Below are 17412 nucleotides of genomic sequence, written 5' to 3'. Positions count from 1 at the left end.
GAAGGTTTCCTTGGTGTTGTGTGCTATCCACTTGATTACTCACTTCATCCGTGGTTTGTTAGTTCTTTTCCGTGATCTTGTGGAAATGTAATAACTCTGGAAAGAAACTAATGATAATAACTGTCATGTATTGGGTGCCTGCATTGTTCCTTTATTTCTTGCAACATCATGATATGTAGGCGTTCTTATTTCCTTTCTGTGTGTGGAGGACACTGAGGCAGAAGAGTAACTCGAGGTAACACAGCTAGTAAGTGTCAGAACCCAAATTACGAGCCTGGCTCTGACTCAGACATCTGTTCCTTTTCCATCAGACTCCTATAACATTTGCATATGAACACAGCCAAGTGAATTAAGGGGTGGGCATGTGTCCCACGTATGTGTGACTGGTTTTTGCCTGTTCTGAGGGACAGAAGTGAACCAAGATTAGCCTTGTCTGTGGACAGAAGGCAAACCCAGAAGGTCTGATGTAGCCCTCAAATACCCCACAATCCATCTGCACATGGACATACCTTCACTGTGTAATTCTCAATGGCACCCATTATGATTATGGGTTATTATGGCTTTAAAAAATGCAGTAATGTTAATGGTTAGCATTTGTCCAGAGTTTACTTTGTAAGGTGAATGAGCTGGGTCGGTGCTTGGTTTTCGGTGGAAGCCAGATTGGAACCTCCAGGCAAGTAGCCGGGTTCAGAAAAGTGCCTGGAGGCGGTTTTGAAGAAACATTTTTCTTAGATATTTGTGAAAATTTTGAAGTTTGTTTTCACTTTCCCTAAACGAACTTACCTTACCTTGTTCTCTCCTCTTATTCTGACCCCCGCTCTGGTGCTCTGCGTCCCTCAAGAAAGTCCCCTGATGCTGTCACAGACCACTCAGTCCTAGACCTGAAGCCCCTCGCGCCTGCTAAACTGTGCTGCTTGGTTTCTCTCCCTGTTAGGGTTCAAAGTGTCAGTTAAACTGGTGTGTTAACCTGAGAAGTGCTAAATGTGTAATTTCTTTGAGGTTCTGGAGGATACCTCTTTGTTTTTAACTCATTGTTGGCTTTGGCCAGGGAGATATTTTAAGGGGAAGCTGGACTTCCAGCATCCTCATTGGAATGGCCCTGTGTATATACAAAGCTGGTCACTTGGAACCATGACCAAGTGAATGGCTGGCATGACTTTGAAGCTATAAGCCAATACCTCATGCTATGGACACACATGCACACAGCAACATGTTAAAAAGATGACTGGGTTTGTATGATCCCCTGAAGTAAATGAGATTTAGTTGTTTGTGTACCTGACTCTTCTGAACTTGGATGTTTTATCAGTAGTGATTAGGCTAAAAATCTGAACCCAGTTTAGTAGCCTTAATTTTAGAAGGATGTATTTAAAATTTAATACAAAAGTATATGCTCATTTTGAACATACTGAATTTATTTCCTAAAGATCACAGTCCTATTTGAAATGTTTTCCTAAAATTGAAAAAAAAAGCAAACATTAGTTTCTGAATTAGAAAAAGATACAGTAGTACATTGCTTTAATAATACTTTAGAGGATTTGCAGTATTTATATATTCTTAGTTCCACCCATCTTCTCTTCAGTGGAGAGCTTTACTACAAGAGGCATCAAACAGTTGCAATATTCTGACAGTTCACATGAAGGACCATTTGGTCCTGGACATTTTCCAAAAATAGAGGAAACAGTAGGAATTACAGATTAAAAGTAAACTGAGTCATTCTTGATTCTTAAAATTGAATCAAATCTCAGGATTTGTAGGAAAAATTATTTCCAAACCTTAACTTGAATTCAGTGTCCATAAAATAGAAACTGACTTGAAAACTACAGCAAAACCAGAGCAAAGAATAATCTGTGGATAGGAATCAAAATTTAGAATCAGGGAGGAAAAGATATCTTTATTTGATGCAGGCAGTACAGTCAAGCGGAGAAGGCAATGGCACCCCACTCCAGTACTCTTGCCTGGAAAAGCCCATGGATGGAAGAGCCTGGTAGGCTGCAGTCCATGGGGTCTCTAAGAGTCAGACACGACTGAGCGACTTCACTTTCACTTTTCACTTTCATGCATCGGAGAAGGAAATGGCAACCCACTCCAGTGTTCTTGCCTGGAGAATCCCAGGGATGGGGGAGCCTGGTGGGCTGCCGTCTATGGGGTCGCACAGAGTTGGACACGACTGAAGCGACTTAGCAGAAGCAGCAGCGGCAGAAGGCTACCCCACCACTGACACTCACAGGCTAAATCAATCACTCACAGCAGGTGAGATGCACCCTGCTGAAATGAGTCCCAGGTGCTCCAGCACGGAGGTGTAACCACTTCAGTGATGTGGGTCATTTCCACCTTGTACCAGGAATTGAGGAGTCATGGATGTGTAGTGGTAACGTTTGTGAAATGGGTAGCTACTGCTAAATGATCATGCCTATTTTTCATTGACACAGTATAAGTTGAGGTTCTTCATTTTCAGCTGTTTTTTTTTTTTTTCACTTTAAAAACAAAATAGCAGATATGGGCTTTTCCAGTGCGCTTTGCTTAGTCATGGATATTACCACTGTACATGCTGAATAAAACAAGAGCAGTATAATACACCAAGAGCTCATGCACATTTTTCATAGGGAATATCTCCATGATGAGAACACATGTTCCAAATAAGAAGAGTTTTTGTTGTTGTGTTTCAAAATTCCAGTCATTAAAGTGTTGCCCCCTTTTCGACATGACAGTATACCCTACATGAGTTATCAAGATCTATGTCCATGGCTTAGAATCCTCCCCTATACAGCTATGATGATTGTAGGGACTAATCAGACCATTTTTTATGTTCTCATCAGACTCTTTGTTTGGCTGGAACTCTGCACTCCTTACCGCTTGCATGTTTACTAATCTGTTATTAAAACCCTCGTATCTGCCTTTGTTCTGTCACGACTAACACACTGGCCTCTGAATGCATGAGTTTTGTATAAACTGGTGTGTGACTTAGTAACTAATAAATGTATCAATTGCATCATATTTTAAGATCTTAAACATACAATTGGAATTACTGTTCTAAAAAAGTTCTACATTGTCATAAAATAAGACAGACTATTAATACGTTGTACACTTAATTTACCATTATGAGCTCTTAGAATATTTTTAATCTCTCCTTCATTTTAACTTTTTAAAACTCTGTTTAAAAAAAAAAAAACCTCATTATTTGCTTTCTAGCTGAGAAGTATGATTCTGTGTGCTAAGATTTAAACAATCCATTGCAGTTATGAAATTAGGAAGATAAACACTAGCTGGCATTCCAGTGTTGTGAATGACAGAGTATGTCCCAGTAGTTAAATCTTTGCAGTAGTGGCCTATGAAAGTAGATATCAGAGGGTTCCTTCTGAGCCCACTTTTCAGAATTTGAAAAGATTTTAGGTAATTACATAATATGTATCTCATGTGTTCTCAACGTCTCAGGACTTTATCTCCTGCCAAGTCTCCTTCTTCGTCAACTGGGTCTATTGCTTCCAGCAGAAAATACCCTTATCCAATGCCTCCCCTTCCTGATGAGGAGAAGAAAGTGAACCGACAAAGTGCCAGGGTATGTGAGAGCTTCTTCCATCCATATATTAACATCCTCAGTCATCATTTATTTGTGAGTCAATATTTTAAAAGAGAGAGCCATTTTCCCTTTTGTTCGTAAGAACATGAAAAAAACTGAGTTTGAAAAAATAGATGATTCTTGGGGCTTTTGGGCCCAAATTTGTTTAATTACTGATGAATTTAGAAGTATTGGGCATGTATTAATCATTCACTTCTTTTTATTTATGTCTTTTGTTATTCATCAAAGTTAACATATTATAATCTGGAATAGATAAAACAGAGACTGTATTTTGTTTTATCAATTTTTTCATATACCTGGAAACTTCTAGAGGTTAAGTAAACCAACTTTATTTCCATGCACAGTTTGCTTACTCAGACTTCTCACTGGCAAATAACACCCAATAGGATTTAAGGACTAGCATGAGATGGCTGGATGGCATCACTGACTCGGTGGACGTGAGTCTGAGTGAACTCCAGGAGTTGGTGATGGACAGGGAGGCCTGGTGTGCTGTGATTCATGGGGTCGCAAAGAGTCGGACACGACTGAGCGACTGAACTGAACTGAACTGAACCCATAACAGGAAATCAGATCAGTGTCTTGGGAATGGGGGTGGAATTTAGATGCAAGGAAAGGAGCCTTGAAAATCTGTAAGATTAAGAGTATAACAAAGAATATAGTGAAATTTAGCAAACTTTTATTTAAAAAAATTAAAAACATATTTGGAGTTTACTATTTTTATAAAAATATGATTCACCAGAAGTTTCATAGAAATACTAAGTCCTCTTAGTCTCACAACATTCCCAAGAACACTTCCATTGTGCAAAATATGAAATATAGTTGAGTTTAGAGAGGCAGACCAGCCCTCAGAGACTAATGTAAAAGAGATAACTGAAGAATAATTACCTTTATTGAGGTACAGGCCCTATTGTGGTTAGTTATGTTGTAACTTTGATCTTCTCGGAAATAATTTTGCAAAAAATTAAAATGAAGCTTTAAAAGCCTGGACAGATTTATCTGCTAGTGGGTCCCAGGTTCTTAGGCTTTTTGGTTTCGAAAGATATTTCAGAGCCTCTTAGATTCTGAACTTAAATTACAGGGTTCAAGGTAAACATGGATCATTTGAATTTTAACTTGATCAACTCAGAATCAGTAAGAAAACATAACTTAAGAAGTGATTAGATTACTATAATCAAAAAGACTTTAAAAACTATCAGTGTTTTACTAACCATACAAAAAATTACCTACATATGTTAAGATGGGAAATGGTAAAAGATGGAAAGAAAAAAGATAACTCAGATTCTCATCATTCAACTTTCTGTCTATAAAAAAAAAAAAAAAAAAGAGTTGTAGGTAGGCATCCAGGTGTTGGTGACATAAGTATGTGGTAATGAAACCTTAGGTGATGTCATTCCTTCCCTCCTCAGGGAATTGTTGAAGTAGAACACCCCACATTTTCTCCCTGATAAACTGTCTACATCGTTGTTTCTTCTGTCTAGCTGGGGACATTCACTCACCTGTTGTCATGCTAGGGTGTGGGTTTTTGGGGATGTTCCCATATGAGAGCCCATGGAAATGACATCCCCACTCACAAGAAATGGCTGGCCTGTGGCCTTATCTCTAGGCTGAATGGGGTGGCTGTGAAGACTGTAGCCTTGGGGACATCGTGTGAAAGGTCGGCTTGGTTCCATCCGCTGTGGAATGGTCACATGATCATGGAGCAGAGCCCTACAGTATAGGCAACCCCTATCTCTGGGATGTCTTTGTGGGCTGTGGACAATGTAACAAGCAGATCTGTCTGTCAGCAACCCCTCTGTTACAGCCATCCAGATATGGCCAAGGTCATGCCTATTCCTAAAAGCGATGGCTTGGCAATTCTTTGCTCCTCTTTCCTCACTGGATTAATTGTGGCCTTCAGGTTTTCCCAGTGTCGTTCCTTTGCTCTTCTCTTCTTTATGTGAGCTGTAACTTAATATTTAATCTTTTAATTTGTGAAGAAACTGGGCTCACTGAAGCTGAACTCTTTTCTACTTTGCACCATCATCTGAGCATCAATTGAGATCTTCTCTGCCTCAGATGTCATGCACACCTCCTGGCTAACCATTCATTATAAGTTGTCTCCATCAGCATGTGTCATCCATAGCAGAGATCCTCACAGTTGGGAGATTTGGTGTCTTTTTTTTTTTTTTTAATGAAAAGGACATATAAAGTAGACCTAAAAGAGATAACAGAATATTTCCATGAAGAGTCAAGAGAACATATTGAGAAAATCTGTAGAGAAATGCCCACTTAGTTCCTTAGCTGTTTCTCCTTCTCCCCCACTCAGAAACCCATTAGGTATCCTACTCTGATATGCCCCAGGTCTCCTGTAAAAATGGAATTTGGACGGAAATTGGATGCAGCTGATATCACCCTGGTCTTAGCTTTCTTTATTAATGTCCATAGTAATGATACCCAGATCATATTTCCTGGAAACATTTTTTCAGTTTGATTTATTTTTTCTTTTTTAAAAATTGGTCTTCCTTCTCTGGTGAACTGAATGGCACTTCTCTTTGATCACGCCAAGCTTGTTTTCAGTCCATTAAGGCAATTACTGAACATTTTAGAAATTATATATGAATAGGGCTGCTGTAAAGAAATGGTGGCAGAGGCCCGGAGAGGGAAGAGATGAGGGAATCAGGGAACTGACATCCTGCCCTGGATGCGTTGTTCTACTCTGATGTGTCAGCTCCTGAGAGCGGCTATTGTCTAGGGGATAGCAGTGGATTTGGAGCATATATAGCTGACCACAGGCCTAGGGCAGTGATTTTTAAGTGGGCAGTGGTGGTACTAATGGGCTCATACATTCCTAAGGCCAATAGTTCTCAGCTTTGACTGAACAGAATTGTCTGAAAGACTTTTAAAAATATGCTGATGCCTGAGTTTCACGCAGAGTGATTTAGATTCAGTTGATCTGGTGTGCTGTCTAGGCTATGGAATTTTCAAAATGTCCTCAGATCAATGAAATGTACAGCAGAGTTGAGAACTACTGTTCTAGATGACTGTATCAGAATCTTGGGGAAAACAAGTGTACGTGTAATTTTAAAAAATAATATTTTAAATTATTCCTCTTGAGATACCATATCTAATTTATTCACAATTTCAAGTAATCTTAAATGAGGCTGTGAGGGTGTTTTTTTTTTTTTTTTTGTATTAAAAGGGGGCCATTGTTAGAAGGCTGAGACTCAGGCTTAGAAGAAAGAGAGAGCTAAAAATTAGATTGTTTATTTTATGTATCGATAAGACTTTACATCCACAATCACATCAGCACAGATGGAATCACTGAACCTTTTTCATCATTGTGGCTCAGAATGCATCTGTTTCTTGCTTTCACAATGTGAAGTTTTGCTTTTCTCTGTTGCAGCTATGGGAGACATCCATTTAAGATCAGCTGTTTACATGTGATACATCGAAACTGTTTACTTCAACTTTTATACAAACCCAGCCTCATGGAATCACTGCAAATCTATCTGCTCTTCAGACAATTCGAAAACATCTCTGAGAAGCCACAGAGGAGAGGAAGCCAAGCTTCACATCTGGATACCATTTTCTTTTTGTCATTGGCTTAGGATTTAACTGAACCATGAAAAGGACTACTGAAATGTTACACTATAACATGGAACAACAAAGGTCCTGGTATGTTAATGGATAATCCGCATGACAGATATATGTAGAACTATCACTAAAATTAACTCACATGACCCAAATGTAGCAAGTTACCAAGGGACAATAGTGGATTCAGAACTTGACATTCTGAAGCACATCCTCATTGTAGAAAGTCAGTAATGCTATGTGCATGAAGCTTCTGTTTCTTGTTTTCGACATTTAAGGAAACAACATCCCTAATAGAAACTAGCATGCAGGGCTAAGGCATATAGGATTTCTTCTGCAGGACTTTAAAGCTTGAGAGGCCGATATCCCATATGCTAACTGTAAACATGTATTTTTCTTTTTTCTTTTTTTACTTTTCATATTTATATCAGCATACAAGGACAATTGTACATATGTAAACATTTTAAAATTAAAAAAAAAAAAGCAGCTGTTACACACAAGTGTATTTTGCCAAATGCCTAAAAACAATCAGTCACAGTCATGTCATTGTCATCCATCAGCTGTTCTTTAAAGATTATAATCGGACGATGTTGTAAATACCGTGATCAGGGCTGTATGTGTGTCTCCCCTTAATTGATGTTTGTCCAAACCATGTGCTAGCCTTTTAAAGTGTGCACAGTCTGGAGGTAGTTTTATTGAACAAGAAAACAAAATGTCCAACCAAACTTAGGGCCTCCACAGCTTGCTTCCTGCCTCCAGGCGCTCTGCTGCCTGTTGGCTGGCCCCTGGGGATCCTCCAGCAGGTCCATCTTCTTTCTGGGGGCTACAGTGCCTGCCTCAGCAGCTGTTCTTTTTCGGTACCAGAGCACATCTGCTAGTCTCACCCCAGGGGGCCTGTGAGCCCCACAGCAGTGTGTCCTGCTGAGATCAAACAACTGCACCAAAGACACAGGAGACCACGGCTGCTGATGCGTTAGTAACTCCCACCTTGCCAATACTCCAGCCCTTTGTGGCCGAAACTTTTGTTCTTTAAAAAACCTTTTTAGCCACCCTTATCTGTGATGTGAATGACTTGTTTTAAAAAAACAACTTTTACACAGTTTATTAAGGGTATTTATCATCAGTGGGATGTGAGTCCCAACAAGTCATTCTGCACTGATTTGTAAATAAGACATGGACGGTTCTACGAGGTGGGCTGGGAAGCCTCAACAGGCCACAGAGGGTTCAAAGAAACCGAAAACCACAAAAGTGAGCAACTGTGAAGTTACCCAAACAGCTGGCACGGGGAAGAATCTGATGTCCTGAACTATTTTTTTTTTAATCCATAGAAAAGTGAGAAATCTATGTTAAATCCCCCTCTTTAAAACCAAAGTTCCATAGCTATCATCATGCGGCTCTATCATTCTTAAAGAAAACTTCTCTCCAGAGGCTAACTTAGTGAGCTCAGAAATGGATGGGATCAATCAAATGCTTCAATGGGAAGAGTACTTCTGAATTTCCTTATTTTCTTTCCTTTTTCTTGAGAGGAATGGAATCTGCAGACAAGATTTCAGAAATATCCTGTAAGTTTGATCTCTCCCAGTAGTGTCCGAGAACAAAACCCATTTCATCTCTTAAGTATAATCATCTTGGAGTCCCAAACTGAAGGGCCCCATTAGAAGGCAGCATTTTCTACTCTGTTTATGTCTTCTATAATGGACCTCTCTTCTGAAAGTCTGAAAACATTTGTAAAGCAATTTAATTATCCCAAATGATACCGTATAAGCAGCATTTTTCATGACAGGAAGGGATGTGATTGTCGAGACCACAATAAAATGATCCATCAGACTCAAGTTTGAGTGGGTGTTGGGTGATGTTGCCACATGGCTCAAACTAAGGACAGGAGGGCAGACAGATTTAAAGATGTAGCAAATAAAGTGGCTTTTGACCAAGATCACTTTAATGTGCACTGAATGTTTTCTGGTACTGAGTGTATAAAAGCTAATGTTAGAAGTTTTATTTTGACTATAAAAGAGTTTATAGATTTGAATGTAAGGTACCTCATGTAAATATGCTTCCTAGTTATGGTTACACATCCCTCATTTGAAAGAATCCACAAAGGATTAGCCATGTAGTCAATGAATCCCTTTTACCTTTCTCTCTCTTTCCTCATCTTCTCAATTTATTTTTACATGAAGATTATTATTTCAAGTGAAAATCATTATTTGTGCCTTTGGGAGACATGGTTGCTCTAGACATATACAGTTTATAGTCATCTTCCTCAATAATAACCTTCATATGGAACTGAGTGAAAAGTGTTTCGTTTGCAGAGAGACTATGATTTTATAGTACTTTAATGTTTTATTCTAGATTCTATTCAATCTAGGAATGTATAAACATCCTTCCAGCCATTTGCAGCATTCTTTGACACATATATAATTTCAGTGGGGTGTAGTGAGAATTCCCTATATGGGTACTCACGGTTGGTGTTCTAGATGTATTGAATCTAAATATTTATGACTGTTCATCCACTGAGACAAAGAGAATGGAGCCATGGCAGTAAACACAAGCACAGCATTCTTCTTTTTTTTTTAGTATCTATTTTGGAGAGGAACTTTGAGGCCACATAGCAGTCTGCATCATGAAACTAATGTTTATACCCCTCAGTCAACTATAGGACCATTATGAAAAGCAGAGAAAAGCAAATTTTGGCTTTGTGTCCCATTGTATGCCTTTTCCCTCTCTTTCTAAAGTTTTGTGCATAGATAAGTCTTCAGATCGGACAATTCTGCAGCCTAAGATATTCAATCTATCCATAGTCATTACAGTGTAATATGCTCTGATTTAAAGTAACACAGGGTTCTCCACTAAGAGTGTCAACAGAGGTGTGGTATCACGGAGCCCTGAAGCAACTTACTAGTCAGATGAACTGGCTCCATGTTCAGCCACTCTTTAGGGAGGAAGTGGTGTACTCTTCCGGAGTCTCCCAGTTAGAAAGTGGCCCGCAGGCCACAAGCAATCTGTGGAAAGGGATAAACTGCTCAAACATTGCAGCATTAGGAGAGCTCGCAATATGTGGTTGCTGTATTTTTTTTTTTTTTTAAAGAAATACAGTGCTTTTCCTTAAAAAAAAAAAAAAGTTGACTAATAAAGTAAATGTAAGGTTAAAATGCCAAAGCTTTGATATGTAGGTGCTTTAAGTGATACTACAGTTTCTCTCTCCTGCCTACTGCCCTGCCCCTTGCTTTGAAAAGGCTTTCCAAATTGTGTTATTACATAAAGTCAATCTAGCATAGATTTCTGAGTGTAAGATTGATAGGGTTTCTAAAAGAAGTTGCTGAAAAGATAAAATCAGGTACTGTGTGCACTTCCACAGAAAGACTATGTTTGAATTCCCAGTCTTACATCTCTTTTTTCTGTTGATCCCCTTGAAGATTTGCATAATTTAATCCTGTCCATTGTCTCAGATCTCTTGTGGCTCCCTTATCTTTTAAGATTTTCTCCTTTACTTTTTGTAGTTACCTATCACCCAGAGGAAATACTTTATTTTTGTTCATTTTTTAGTGTTTCAAAATCATTTGCTCATTTATTGATCTCAGCCCTTCTTCATATCCTGTTGTCATGTAATTCTATGCTAACATATGTATTTCAGTTCAGTTCAGTTGCTCAGTCGTGTCCGACTCTTTGCGACCCCATGAATCGCAGCACGCAGGCCTCCCTGTCCATCACCAACTCCCGGAGTTCACCCAAACTCATGTCCATCGAGTCTGTGATGCCATCCAGCCATCTCATCCTCTGTCGTCCCCTTCTCCTCCTGCCTTCAATCTTTTCCAGTATCAGGGTCATTTCCAATGAGTCAGTTCCAATATAAACATATATTTAGTGCTTTAAATATTTCCTTGTGTTATTCAACATGATGATAAATCCTTACCTAAACAGAAGACTATTTTATTTCACTTTATTTAAAGGAAAAGGAACTTCCTGGAATTTACTGAGTAGTTTGTCAGGAATATGGGAAGAGGACCACTGAATAAAAGCAGTGAGAGAATGAAGGTAGGCAGGCTAGCCCCTCCACAGCCTAGTAGGACACCACCCCGTTACAGGACGCCATTCTATGGGCAGCAATTTTTTTTTTTTTTTTGGCCAAGCGGCATGTAGGACCTTACTTCCCCACTAGGGGGAACCTGTGCTCCTCTCACAGAAAGCCCTGAGTCCTACCCACTGGTCCCCAGGTAAGTCCCTGGGCAGCGTATTTTAAATGCAAAGGTACCAGTTGGTAAATTGACAAGAATTTTACATGAAACATCTGACTCCCATTTGCAGCATAATGTCTACTTTTTAATGCTCCTAAGTATCTTACCCTCCTCGTCTGTGTTTCCTTTAAAACTGATAAATGCGTAAGTGAAGTCAAGAATTTCTTATTCTATTAGCTTAAAATATACGAAGCAAACATTTCTATGGAATAGGACTTAATTGGAGGCTCAACCTTTAAATTTTTTCTCCTCTGAGATATTTGCTGAATGGATAAGACAATTCGGATTTTGGAGGCAGCAACTTTCCTCCAGCATGAGACAGCTAAGAAATTTCGCGAACAGCTTCCTATGTTTCTGAGATTGTGAGGTGCTGAGACTGTGCTCCTGAAAATTAGCTGACAGGCAGCAGCCTATCCGGTTCTGTATATTGGGGTGGGGAGTTGGGGTAGGGGTTGTGGGGGGGTGGGGGGGTGGGGGTCGAAGCAGCGACACCTGCTGGGAACCTTTGGCACATGCTCATAGCATATGCTCTCTGGGCAGGTGCTTTTAATTCCAAGAGGAATTTTCCAGCATGCCTGCAGAGGCAGAACAAACAAGGATAGAGTAGGGTCTTAGAATTCGGGTATTTCTGCTTGTCAGCTTGTCAGAGTACACCAAATGGAGCATCTTCTGGTTCAGTTTATAAGGAGAAAACAGTCAGAAATGGAACAAAAAGCTGCCCAGTATTTTTGTCCTTTTTATCCAGAATCTGACAAACCATAAGCATTCTCACTGTGGGTTTGCGAGATGCTTCCAGACCCTTTCTACTTCCAAAGTCACTCCCTGTTGAGTAGCTGGCAGACCTTTTCTCCTGACTAGGAACCTTCACTGTCGTGGAGGTAAGTCCCTCTGCCTGGACTGGCACTCGTGGAACCACTGGGGGCACAGAATCGGGAGAGAGGCACGTTTAGCCTTCCGTTGGCATCTGGGCATGGACTGTGCAACTTGGGGTGTCACCAAGAAATTGGTTCTCAGGGTGTGCTTCAGGCTGGAGGGCAGGTGAGAGACAGCGAGCCTTGGGAGGTTATGGGGCAGTTAGCCCTGGGAAGGAGCAGGATGGAGAGCTTCAGGGAGAGCTCAGAAGAGCACAAGTTGGCCACTGCTGGTGTGTACTGTGTGATTAGGGCAGATCTGTGTGCTTGGTAGGTTTACTGACATTGGCTGTGTAGTCCTCATTGTCCACTCACAATGGGCCAGTGACTGGTGTGGCATGTCCCTGTTCCATTTTTCATAGAACCTGAATGGATCTGGAGGTGCTTAAAGGCTGCAGGAGTTTGGCTTAAGGACATCATCATTTCATATTTTGGTATCCCTGAAATCAAAACCAGAGAAAAAGTGTATTTTTTTTTTTACAAAAAGGCATACAATGAGACTACCAAATGTTAAGATAATGTGCTTACAAAACCATCAATACTTTTTGAATTTATGAGTTTATGAAGAAAAGGGCGTTTTCCTCTCAAGTTGAAAATACATATGCATATAATACCAATCTATATTTACTTTAGGGCTTAGCTTTTTCTTTTATGAAGTTTCGGATGTGGATTTGTGTTTTGATGATCAAGCCCTTAAAAATGCAAATAGCCCCCAAATCTTTAAATACAGCGGTGCTATGTTATACCAGATGACACAATACAGAAAGTGCTGATAGAAATTAATACATTGATTCAGTGATAATACAAGAGTCCTTGCTAAATTATACACTTGTATCACTGCCTGATGAGAAACCCCACTTTTCCTTTTTAATCCAGCACAAAATCAAACTGTGATTCTTTAGCTAGTCTTTTTAATGGGAAAAAATAACCCAACATCTTTGTTTTGTATGAAAGACAATTTTTTTTTTAACACTAACTTCAAAAGTGCTTAAATGTTAATTCAGAATAATAAGCATGTGCTCCTTTTTTTAACTTGGTGGAAGACTTGCCCCTCCAATTTAGCATCACAAAAATACAACTCCCTTTAGAAACAGCTTTTTTACCTAAACATAGCAGTTATATGTTAGCCAGTGTAGGTCTGCACTAGTGTTTTCCACATCTGTCATCTTGGAGGGGTAATGTCCCATCTACAGGAAGTGGAAGCCACTTAATGGGAAAGTGTTAATGGCAGCACAGTTTCGCTTTCGGTAATCAGATAATTAGGTGTATATAGTTTGGCTTCATTTTAACGTTCTGTTCTCTCTGCTACCCTGCACTTCGGGTTCTTAAGCTACTTTAAACGTTACTGCTGGGTTTTGGCAAACAGCAACTGAAATATATGGCAACTGCTTTCCAGATCAAGTGTGATTTGTTTCATGGCTGTTCAAGTTATAAAGTTGTTTTACTGTAGGTAAATAAAATCTTGCTGTTTTTATAGGTCACTGTAACTTAAGATTCAGATTTCTGGCACAATTTTATTAGTATTCACTTCTGAAGCTAATAAGGTACCACGGTTTTCTATGTTATTCTCATTGTAACATCAATAAAGTGACTTTCAATAAAAGATTTATGTTATTTTGATGATGACTCCCTTTAATCCTGTTTTTCTCCCAGTCACTGTTTCTCTTGCAGAAGCTTTGTTGGGATACTTTTGGCGGTTCTTTTCTGTTTCATGGTGTCCTCGAATAGACCATCTGCCTGGGGAGAAATACCATGATCCCTTAGTGGAGTCTGAATGGTTACTTTGTTGGGCAATTATCCCAGCTGGATGACAGATGGAGTCTTCTCTATTTATCCTCCTGCCTTATTTCAGGAACACTTTCTCCCTCAGCCTAGTAAGGATCCATTTACTGTATTCTGTGCTAGAGCCCGGGCAGTGATGCTTATTTAACGAGCTCACTTGTGTCAGACTGCATCCTGGGTGGGTTCAGTTTAGGTGCAGGAATTCACTGCCTAGAAGAGTCTTCCACCAGCCTTTCATAGTCTCTTGAGCAGCCCTTCATGCACCAGTCTACCCTGGCAGTTGCAGTTTCCTTGCCTTTAGCTCCTAGTCTGTGGGGGGAAAAGCAGTTATAAGTAGTCAAAGTGCTGTTTTGTTTTTTAAATGTTTTTAATTGGAGGATAATTGCTTTACAATGTTGTGTTGGTTTCTGCTGTACAGCAACATGAATCAGCTATAAATATACATTTATTCCCTTCCTTTCATCCTACCCCACAAAGTACTGTTTTAATGTGAGAAAACCAGAAGTCATTGACTAAGTGTTTGTATATTTATTATGAGACTAAAAAAAGGTATGGTGACTGCATATAGCCCCATTTATTTCACTTAAATATTTTGTTGTTCAGTCGTGTCTGATTCTTTGCGACCCTATGGTCTGCAGCACACCAGGCTTCCCTGTCCTTCACTATCTCTGGAGTTTGCACAAATTCATGTCCATAAATATTTTAGGCATATAATAATCCATTAAGATAAACATGGAAACAGTAACACACTCAGCCAAGCAAAGTCTAGCTCAGAGATAGCAGAGGTTTTTGCTCACATGTCATGTCATGGACTGCTGGCACCGCCCGGAACATCACTAAAGTGGAGCCTAGACTCTTCTTTGGCTCAGCAGGAGTGAAAGCTGTGATTAATGAAATGTGACTGCTGTGGTGCAAATCTATGCCAGCTGTCGCCAGGGACGAACAGGGCTCCTGCAGCCACATTGGTGTGGAAGTGCTCAGAAAGAGCTGTAAGTACTCAATCATCACAAATCTCTTGATACACCAGGATAAAGCTCTCATCTCCAATATTAAATCTTGGGGTGATTTTAGAAACTTAATCAATTCTCCACATGAGTGAAGTATTCAAGTTTGAGCTCACAGCTTCATTATGCTCCAACTAGATGCTCTAAGAAAAATAGGCTAAAAACAGTTTTGAAGAAGGCAGCGAGGCTGCACTGGATGTGTGGATCCAATGAGTGAAACAGAACCCTACATAAAACAGAAATAAGGCAACACAGGACTGACTTGTAATGAAGAGTGTGGCTTTAACTGTAGGACTAGAATAGATACATCAAATTTGTCAAGGGGAAGGAAACTTTCTGTGGGACATACTGAAGACCAGGCTGTATGCTTTCAAAAGGAAGTTAGAAGTGGAGGAGATAAGGAGACTTGCTCTATCAGTAATTTAAAACTGAATTGAGTATTCCAGAGAGACACAGTTTTATAATACTTTAGGTCTTACCCCAAAGCAGACTCAGAACCATGACTGATGCAGCACACCCCGGGACCTACCAAAGCAGGATGGTTCAAATCTGGTACATGGCCTCTGGAGAGAAAGGGCCTTCTTCCTTACCACCTCAGTCACCTAGGAAATGACCACTGCCTTAAACCAGGATTTCCAGAGGATCCCGATGAGTGTGAAGCAAACAGGCGCTGGGACTCTGAAGGTGAGTTCCCTGCCTCCCGGGCCTCCATCCATTCTTTTCTAGACAGCTCAGGCTCAGCCAGGCTTTGTGACCTCACAGCTTACAGTATATCTGGAATGAAACCTAGGTTCCCCATGAAATTAGTATAAAGCAGGCTGACTATTCTGAGATGTAGCCTGGGTGTGATTACATGACAGAAATACATAAGTTAGAGTTTAATAGGTATTTGTTAAATGTGTTTATATATATATATATAGAGAGAGAGCACGGTATGTGAAAAAGTAATTAGTGGGATGAGGCTAATGATGATTAGAAAATCTTTTATTTTTTCATCCATTGACAATTGATCATCTGAATGGTAATTCTCTAAACTGAGAGCTGAACTGCTGGCAGGGAGACTAACTTGTTTTGTCTGTTAGACTCTTGCTAAAAAGAATAAACTAGTCCACCTTTAAATTTAAGAAACACAAAGGTTTTGATGCTTATTATGCCAACACTTTTTCACATTCATTTCATATTCAACTACTTCATGAGGTAAGTACTACGTTGTTTCCAAAAATGGGGAAATTAAGGTTCTGAGATGATCGAAAATGATCAAACCACCTATCTAGTAAGAGGCATAGCCAGCATTAGAATTCAGATCTTACTTAAAAGCACATGACTTAAAATTTTAAAAAAAAAGTTAACTATTAATATAAATTAATATCAATACTTGCTGCTGCAGCTAAGTCGCTTCAGTCATGTCTGACTCTATGCGACCCCATAGACGGCAGACCATCAGGCTCCCTCATCCCTGGGATTCTCCAGGCCAGAACACTGGAGTGGGTTGCCATTTCCTTCTCCAATGCATGAAAGTGAAAAGTGAAAGTGAAGTCGCTCAGCCATATCGGACTCTTAGAGACCCCATGGACTGCAGCCTACCAGGCTCCTCCGTCCATGGGACTTCCCAGGCAAGAGTGCTGGAGTGGGGTGCCATTGCCTTAATATTTGGAAAAGTAGTAGGAAGAAGGAAAATGAACTCATGATTCTGATTTCCAGGGGAAGTCACATCAACATTTTCGTATACTCTTTCCAGTCTTTCTAATGTGTGAATTGTTAAATATGTGTGAACACATGGCGTATCAAAATAGATGTATCACTGTTTTAAAAATTAGCATCTTCTGATTGTAAAAGCTAAGTGCACGCATTATAGAAAATCTGGAAAATACTGACATGCACTAAAGAACTCAAGTCACCTACAATCCCATTAGCCAAAAAATCCCCACAATATTTTCATATATTCTTTTAGTCTTTTTCTATCAATTTTTTTAACATAGTTAAATATGTGGCTCATAATATACAAGATTTTTAACTATAGTTATGGGCTTCCCTGGTAGCTCAGCTGGTAAAGAATCTGCCTGAAGTGCAGAAGACCCTGGATTGATTCCTGGGTTGGGAAGATCCCCTGGAGAAGGGATGGGCTACCCACTCCAGTGTTCTTGGGCTTCCCTGGTGGCTCAGACGGTAAAGAATCTGCCTGCAAAGGGGGAGACCCAAGTTCAATCCCTGGGTTGGGAAGATCCCCTGGAGGACGGCATGGCAACCCACTCCAGGATTCTTGTCTGGAGAATCCCCATGGACAGAGGAGCCTGGTGGGCTGCAGTCCATGGGGTTGCAGAGTTGGACATGACTGA

The 17412-nt window shown here is 40.0% G+C and overlaps 1 protein-coding gene and 1 long non-coding RNA gene across 12 annotated transcripts in view; one reads left to right on the top strand and one right to left on the bottom strand.

Annotated features, from left to right (window-relative positions):
- Positions 1 to 9080, top strand: part of ADAM22 (ADAM metallopeptidase domain 22) — a 234458-nt gene extending 225378 nt beyond the window's left edge. For 10 of the 11 annotated variants that reach the window (XM_086396267.1, XM_086396265.1, XM_086396263.1 and 7 more), the window contains 2 exons: positions 3433 to 3556; positions 6960 to 9080. In XM_086396267.1, the coding sequence (XP_086252393.1) occupies positions 3433 to 3556; positions 6960 to 6980 (145 nt within the window). In that variant the 3' untranslated portion in view covers positions 6981 to 9080. The remainder of the gene's footprint in view (positions 1 to 3432; positions 3557 to 6959) is intronic. The other variant, XM_086396259.1, reaches the window with a different exon arrangement.
- A 3015-nt stretch (positions 9081 to 12095) lies between these two features.
- Positions 12096 to 14382, bottom strand: LOC147374061 (uncharacterized). Its single transcript, XR_015162388.1, has 2 exons — positions 14230 to 14382; positions 12096 to 12730 (listed from the first exon to the last, which is right to left on the bottom strand). It is a non-coding gene; the product is annotated as an uncharacterized LOC147374061 (long non-coding RNA).
- Positions 14383 to 17412: the final 3030 nt, after the last annotated feature.

This window comes from Bos grunniens, chromosome 4, assembly GCF_055505025.1.
Source record: "Bos grunniens cultivar Pamir isolate PY7600 chromosome 4, Bosgru_T2T1.0, whole genome shotgun sequence".
Classification (NCBI taxonomy): Eukaryota; Metazoa; Chordata; class Mammalia; order Artiodactyla; family Bovidae; genus Bos; species Bos grunniens.
Note: the sequence above shows the minus strand (reverse complement) of the source record. Positions and strands in the feature narration are given on the sequence as shown.